We start from the raw sequence: 8,375 nt of genomic DNA on the forward strand, positions 1-8,375 counted from the left end.
ATTCTGGGGTGCTGGAGCACCCTCAGCACCCATACCCACACTTCCTGCGGCTATGCATTGAGGGCAGTCATTAAAATATAAATTCAACTTGGCACACAGCAAACGGATCCAGGTATAACTCTATGGAAATCTCAATATCCACGATACTCTCACAAATGGCAACCCCACAAACAATTAACTGATTTCCTGGTGGACAAGTCTTAATGATCATCAAACCAGAATTGCTCAAACAAACGGTGGATATTAGACATTTGTTAATTCAAAACACAATTTTCCGTGACTAACCAACGAGTCATCGCCAACTTGGTAAATCAGACAAAAATGCAAAGATTCACAGGCTGTTTAAAAAAAAAGAATAGTCTGCTTCGAAAAGTGGAAGAAAAACAAAAGCACAACCTATAATTTTCTTGAAGCAATCAGTTTACCCTATTCTTGCTCTATCTCTGTCAGTTTGTTTCCTCTATTCAGGAGTTTTCCATGTTATTCTGAGATAGTGGCCAAAAGAAAGCATGGGAACACAGAGCAGAGGCTGCTGAGAAAGCACTCTAAAAACCCAGCCACTAACCACAGAGAGAAAGCGAGAGAGAGAGAGAGAGAGAGAGAGAGAGCGAGAGAGCGAGAGAGAGATGCAATAGTGAGGGGGAGAAAGAGGGCGAAGAGACAGAGGAAAGGGACGACAGAGAGAAACAATGTGTTTATTGCCTTAAGCTTTTACTGTGTTATATCTGTTCAGCCAAGGGTTCCTCTCCCTTTTTCTCTGCCTCCCTCCTCTCTCTCTCTCTGCCTCATTCCACTCACATATTTACGGACCCAAGGGAGCTGTCATCATAGGGTACCCGGCCCACTGTGCCATGATGATTGGTTTGTTCTAGTCATGTGGGAGGCAATAAGGAAGTAACATCTCAGAGATAGGTTCCACATAGCAGGAAGTGACTCATCCAGGCCATGCAGTGAATCTCTGGGGAGAAATCTCCAAAAGGACATGCCCCTTTTCTACCAAACTGCTCTGGGACACGTAAGCTGTTCAGCAGCTGTAGCAGTTCACTCTGACTCCCTATCCTACTTCTTACCCCACTCTCCTTCTTTCCTAATCAAAATCACAAGGCTGCTGAAACCTCGGCCAGGAAAAGGAAGGTAGAACTAGGACTGGCGTGTTACATTTAAGTGGGAAAGGGGTTTTCACAGTTTGAAAAGACATGCCAGTGCTTTATCCTGTCTCCCTGCCTTAACTAACAGTCAACATTCCTCCCATTCCTGAATGGTCAAAACTCATTTAGTTTCCTCTGTGAGTAGGTTACTCATCCTTCCTCTTTTTCAGGCGGGAACTTTCAAAATTCAAAAACCACATGTCCGCCTCTTTTTCAAACCAGACTGGAAATACCAGATAATTAAGGTCCTCTGGTTTGAGAGACTGCTTCACTAAGAGTATTGTCAAAATTGGCATTAGAGAGGACTTATGTGTGTTTAAATGAGGGATTAAACGATATCAACCAAAAGCAATTGAGTGAATGTCCACTTTTTTATCAGTTGCACATTAATAAACAGGGTGGCAGTGGATAACCATTACTCAGATACATTAGTGAAGACAGAATGTTCAGCAAGTCAGATAACTCATCTTCAGCCTCATTGGAGTAAGCCTATAATAATTCAGCGGTGCAATATACACTGAACAAAAATATAAACACAAGATGTAAAGTGTTGGTCCCATGTTTCATGAGCTGAAATAAAAGATTCCAGAAATGTTTCATGTGCACAAAAAGCTTATTTCTCTCAAATTATGTCCACAAATATGTTTACAGCCCTGTTAGTCAGCATTTCTCCTTTGCCAAGATAATCCATTCCCCTGAAAGGTGTGGTATATCAAGAAGCTGATTAAACAGCATGGCCATTACACAGGTGCACCTTGTGCGGGGGACAATAAAAAGCCACTCTAAAATGTGCAGTTTTGTCACACAAGTTTTCACACAGGTTTTGATGGAGCATGCAATCGGCATGCTGACTGCAGGAATGTCCACCAGAGCTGTTGCCTGATAATTGAATGTTAATTTCTCTTCCATAAGCACCTCCAATGTTGTTTTAGAGAATTTGGCAGTAAGTCCAACCTGCCAGTCAACCACAGACCACGTGTATGGCGTCATGTGGGTGACGGGTTTGCTGATGTCAATGTGCCAAGTGCCCCATGGTGGCGGTGGGGTTATGGTATTGGGCAGGCATAAACTACGGACAATGACCACAATTGCAATTTATCGATGGCAATTTGAACGCACAGATACCATGACGAGATTCTGAGGTCCATTGTGGTGCTATTCATTCACCGACATCACCTTATGTTTTAGCATGATAATGCACAGCTCCATGTCGCAAAGATCTGTACGCAATTCCTGGAAACTGAAAATTACAACATTCCACAGGCCACAATTAACAGTCTGATAAACTCTATGCAAATGATATGTATCGTGCTGCATGATGCAAATGGTGGTCACACCAGATACTGACTGGTTTTCTGATCCATGGTCCTACCTTTTTTTGTAAGGTATCTGTGACCAACATATGCAAATCTGTATTCCCAGTGATGTGAAATCCATAGAATAGGGCCTAATGCATTTATTTCAATTGACTGATTTTATTTCAACTGTAACTCAGTAAAATATTTTAAATACAGATATTTTTGTTCAGTATATTGGAGTCTTAACCCCACAGCAAATGACAATCAACAAAATTATGGAAAAAGCTAATTCCACAGCAGTTTAGAAAGATATTCCACAGCAGTTTAGAAAGATATTACGAAGCCTAGAGCTAGAAGGGGCAGTATGGCAATAATATAAATCCCCCTGAGAGGGGAATCATTGATAGAACATAAGGCAAAGTTACACGTACTTCATCACCCCCCCCCCCTCCCGGCACCCCTACAAACGCACACAAATATAAAATGCATGGCATTTTATAGCAGTTAAAATGTATATTTCAATTTCATACAGAAAATGCACACCGTTAAAAGACTACAACATACCTCTTTGAGCACGTCCAGTTCCTGGCGCACGGTCTCGTATTCGATCTCCAGGTCGTCATACTGATGTTTAAGCTGCTGCTTCTCCTCCAGCACTGCCAGCCCGTACTCCGCCGCCTGGATCTTCTCATGGGTGGTCTCACTCAGCTCCCGGGAAAGGCGCTCTATCTCGGCTCGCAGACACTCCGGTTCGGCCTCCAGCACGAGCATCGTTTCAGAATAGCGCTGCTCCTCCACGGACATACTATGGATGTTGGTGATGGATCAACCTTGGCCGATGCGCCAGCTAATCCTACGACGAACTACGAGGGTATGAGACGGCTTCAAGCGGGTCCAATCTTGAAGGATCGCGGAGAACCCTTTCGTTTGAATAGATTATTAGATTCTTCTGTATTTGAACTGCATGATCGGTACTCTTGCGTTTCTCGTTGCCACTTTGGGTATTGCGTTTTCGGTCATGAAGCTGTGGTGTCTTTATTTCTTCCGGCAGGAGAGGCTTGTCTGTTATCCCTACAACTGCTCCATGACTGCAGTTCCTTTGCCCTTCGCCTCTCCCCGGCTGCTCAGAGCGATTGGGGGGAGAAGCTGTCTAGCGCTGTCAGATCACTCAGCTGAGAGAACTAGAATATAAGAATGGTGGTTGATGGGAAATGTAGTACCACAAACGCCAGTGCATAGACGTCAGGCAAATGCACTCATATCCCATCAGGCATTGTGTGCAGGCTAGTCTAAGGTGAAACGTGTGGAACACGGAAGCGGCATTTTATTTTCAAAGGAATGGGTCTAGAAAAGATTTGGTCACTGTGCATCTCGTGCCATCTGTCGGTTGTTTCTGTAAATTCACGATGCTGTAGTCATAGCTATAGCCTATAATAAAAGTGTCTCCAGCGGCTTTTGACAAGAGCATCACTCTGAGCGATCAACTTGATCAAATGACTAAAGCAGATAATAGGTTATGAACTAAATAGCCTATTGTCATTGATATTGTCATGCATTTATTGAGGCTAGGAGCTACTGGATGCATTGTTTTTTTTGCCGGTGTGGTGGTATAACTGAGCTGTTGGAATATGACAATATGAGCGCTTATTGTAAAGAGCGATCCGTAAGCCATCCCCAGTGGGCAGAGCTAGGCATGTTGCACTGGACACGTTTTAATACGATGATTTTTGTTTATACAATGGGTCCCGTGTGGGTATCCCTCTAGTGGTGTGGGGGCTGTGCTTTGCCAAAGTGGGTGGGATTATATCCTTCCTGTTTGGCTCCTGTCTGGGGGTGCCCTCGGATGGGGCCACAGTGTCTCCTGACCCCTCCTGTCTCAGCCTCCAGTATTTATGCTGCAGTAGTTTATGTGTCGGGGGGCTAGGGTCAGTTTGTTATATCTGGAGTACTTCTCCTGTCCTATTCGGTGTCCTGTGTGAATTTAAGCATGCTCTCTAATTCTCTCTTTCTATCTTTCTCTCTTTCGGAGGACCTGAGCCCTAGGACCATGCCTCAGGACTACCTGACATGATGACTCCTTGCTGTCCCCAGTCCACCTGGCTGTGCTGCTGCTCCAGTTTCAACTGTTCTGCCTTATTATTATTTGACCATGCTGGTCATTTATGAACATTTGAACATCTTGGCCATGTTCTGTTATAATCTCCACCCGGCACAGCCAGAAGAGGACTGGCCACCCCACATAGCCTGGTTCCTCTCTAGGTTTCTTCCTAGGTTTTGGCCTTTCTAGGGAGTTTTTCCTAGCCACCGTGCTTCTACACCTGCATTGTTTGCTGTTTGGGGTTTTAGGCTGGGTTTCTCTACAGCACTTTGAGATATCAGCTGATGTACGAAGGGCTATATAAATACATTTGATTTGATTTGATTTTGATTTGGGTCTGTATGGCCTAGTTATGCTAATAGACAATATTTGAGGACAGTGTATTGCAGTTAATTTCATCTTTGACTTAAGAAGTAAAATATATTTGAATAGTAGGCCTAAACAGGGAAACAACAAGTCCCAGATCAAATTTCAATCAAATGTATTTATGAAGCCCTTCTTACATCAGCCGATGTCACAAAGTGCTGTACAGAAACCCAGCCTAAAACCCAAAACAGCAAACAATGCAAGTGTAGAAGCACCAGACAGTTCTCAATAGAACATACCAAAGGGGGCATAGTTTTCTATTTTAATTATTGGGGGTCATCTGAAATCAGTGGCATTATTTTGACATTAATACATTTCGCATATCAGTTTACAAACAATGTAAAAATATTTTTTTTTTTAATAAAGCCGCATACAAACATGGTCTCTTTTTTGCTTTCTTGAGCAGATTCAAAATGGAGGTGTTTTAGCCTAGGTCAGTGCTTTCGGCAGCCAATTGAAAATACAGAGAGTAAGGGTTGGTAATGTCCTCTAGTTGCGCCGTGATTGGTTCAGTGTTCTGTCACTCATCGGGATACTACATCACCGAAAAATCTACAGGGAGAGCTATTGATTTACATTAGACGTGCCCATCCAAGAAGGCTCAAGGTCATTGGCCACAGACAAAATTACGTCAAATCACGTTATATCTACCGTAGCTTTGATTGGGCTGATCATGTCAACATCATGCTTTCAAAATCATAGCTAGCTAGTTAAACAAGCAGTCATCATCATGAATCAGGTCGACAATCTACTGGCAAATCCTTATGTAGCCAAATCCACATGTAGCCTATAGTCTGTTTTAGAGAAATGTCATCATCAAATATTGTAAGAGCTTTCATTGTCTGCTTATATGCCCCCTTTATTTATCCTATGGTTCTGACTTGGTGTACAGGAAGAATACTGTAAGAATGGCCCATGTTCTGCATTCTGTCACTGTACATTTCAAAAGTCCTGAACAAATAGTTATATTGAATACGTTAGCTCGCTCATTGTTTTAATCGAAATTACGGACTGCCTCTTATCCGCTCATCATTCCTTTATACATCTAAATTGTCAGTAGAAATCACATTTGTTTAAGCAAGTCTGCCATATCAGCTATGTTTTTTTTAAAGGCAGTAAATGAGGCTGAATGAACTGTTTCGCTGCCAGACAAGGCTTCGCTGATAGCCAGGTGTAGTGTTACGTTGTGTTGTGTAGTGGCTTTGCTGGCATGTGTAACAGTATAGCTTCCGTCCCTCTCCTCGCCCCAACCTGGGCTCTGCACACATCAACCACGGTCACTCACGAAGCATCGTTACCCATCGCGCCAAAAAAGCTGTGGCCCTTGCAGAGCAAGGGGAACAACTACTTCTAGGTCTCAGATCGAGTGACTGTTATGGGTGTAAGATGGCACAGTGATGCCATCTGTTGGTAAATGTTCATCACTGCAACTCATGTGTTTTACCGGTGTGCTTGAGATTGTATTGTACCCGAGTATTGTGATGTACTGAACAATACTGGTTACTCGCATCAATGCCTCTGAGATCAATTCATTTTTTTAAAGAGAAAATGAAAAAATTAGACTTCAAAAAGAATGGAAGTCATTTATTTTGAGTCAAATGACGTAAAGGTACGTGAATCAAAGTAAATTAAGGTTGAAAATACCCATTCAAATAGATCAGTTTTAAACTAGAGAGATTGACACTCAGCGTATCCGTCTCGATCCTCCACAACTGCTTATGTTACCCCTCCATATCTGCAGTGAAAGATGGTGGACCTAGATCGTTTTTTGTCAAACCATAAGACATACCTATAATCGGTCTTCTCACAAAAACATCTCTAGCTTCCGAACCGTTTGACCTACACATTCATATGACCACTCTCTGTAAAGGGGAGACCCTCACGTTTGGTCAAAGAATTATCACTTTCCACAAAAATGACGGTCAAGATATGAGTCGGTGTCTCCATGTTGCTAATGGGCTGCACATAGCATTGGTGGTATAGTGGTGAGCATAGCTGCCTTCCAAGCAGTTGACCCGGGTTCGATTCCCGGCCAATGCAGAGCATGAGGACTTAATTTGTTTTAGGGGCTGGATGTCATTTCAAGTGTGTTACATTTGAATCATTATCGTTGTTCGTGGAAGTCAGAAATGCCCCTACATTCTGCAGGTTATCTAAAATAATAAATGTTGTGCTACGTTGAACCAACAAGTGCATATCAAAATAGATTTGCAGTCCATCGCGAAATCCATTCAGCCACCTTGTCCTGCGCCCAAGAGGTGATAGTTGGTGCTCCGACCAGTGGCCCAAGATCTGCCTGTCTGAGCTTGTTCAAGGATCTGCAAAAGGGATCATCCGGGATTTGAACCCGGGACCTCTCGCACCCTAAGTGAGAATCATAACCCTAGACCAACGAGCTTTATGCCAAAAGTTATTTTTTTGCTTTCTGCAGCAATGACAGTGAAGATATCGATTGACGTGTCCACGGTGCTTGGAACGATTGAACATCATGTGAGTGTTTTGTGCTTTACTTGTGAGCATAACAGTCTTCCAAACTCTTGACCATGCTTCAGTTCAAATCTTCTGTAGTTCATCTGATGTGTCTTTCACATTCTGTCTTCTTCAGTCGCGACAGCAAACTGATGACGAGTTTTTACATTTGAATAAAGTGCAAAATGGAAGTTTACATACACTTTAGCCAAGTACATTTAAACTCAGTTTTTCACAATTCCTGACATTTAATCCTAGTAAAGAAAATTCCCTGTTTTAGGTCAGTTACAGTTTTTCTCAATTGCTAAAACACAATTTCTGAAACCTTGCTCCATTTCCTGAAAACATTAAATACAAAACCTTATCTACAAGCACTATTTACATAACCTCTGACTCCTCTTGCAAAATGAAACATTTGCCTCGAAACAGTTTTACCTGTGTTCAAAATCAAACACTGCTCTCAAATCATAAACAAAGTGATCAAAATGATATACTCTCTCAAGCAGTCAGTAAACAATACACCGAAAAATAGAAAACACATTGTTCAAAACATACAATTCATTCATACAGTACATTTTTTATCAAAAAAAAAATCATATTTTTACATCATTGTCTTTTGATGAACGAAAACATGTTCTATCATAGTAGCTCAAAATTGATCAGAAATTATTACTCTGCTTTGCTCTTTGCAATTTTGTTTTTTGTTCTTCCTCCTCCTTGTACCCCTATTTTTACAGTACTGTACCCTGCATCTCACAAACTTGTCCTTTGTCTCTGGGATACTGTAATTCATGTTCTTTGTTGATATGAACCTGCAACCAGTCAAAATCTATTGAGCAGTCAGTACTGTTAATAAATGGAAAGCACAATTTTCAGGGCCATACAATTTGTCCATTGTACAGTATACAGCCTACAATGCACTGTACTACAGTATCCATTCTCAGACTTTCTCCTTCCCACCTTCAACAACCTGTTTGCTCTCTGAACGGGTTTATA

The 8,375-nt window shown here is 42.0% G+C and overlaps 1 protein-coding gene and 1 non-coding gene across 5 annotated transcripts in view; one reads left to right on the forward strand and one right to left on the reverse strand.

The window, feature by feature from the left end:
* Positions 1-3,608, reverse strand: part of LOC112215753 (protein bicaudal D homolog 2) — a 79,685-nt gene extending 76,077 nt beyond the window's left edge. For 3 of the 4 annotated variants that reach the window (XM_024375114.2, XM_024375112.2, XM_024375115.2), the window contains exon 1: positions 3,011-3,608. In XM_024375114.2, the coding sequence (XP_024230882.1) occupies positions 3,011-3,250 (240 nt within the window). In that variant the 5' untranslated portion in view covers positions 3,251-3,608. The remainder of the gene's footprint in view (positions 1-3,010) is intronic. The other variant, XM_024375113.2, reaches the window with a different exon arrangement.
* Positions 3,609-6,878: 3,270 nt separating this feature from the next.
* On the forward strand, positions 6,879-6,950 carry trnag-ucc. The gene has a single exon. It is a non-coding gene; the product is annotated as a tRNA-Gly (tRNA).
* The last annotated feature ends 1,425 nt before the right edge of the window (positions 6,951-8,375 follow it).

Source organism: Oncorhynchus tshawytscha, linkage group LG16, assembly GCF_018296145.1.
Source record: "Oncorhynchus tshawytscha isolate Ot180627B linkage group LG16, Otsh_v2.0, whole genome shotgun sequence".
Taxonomy (NCBI): Eukaryota; Metazoa; Chordata; class Actinopteri; order Salmoniformes; family Salmonidae; genus Oncorhynchus; species Oncorhynchus tshawytscha.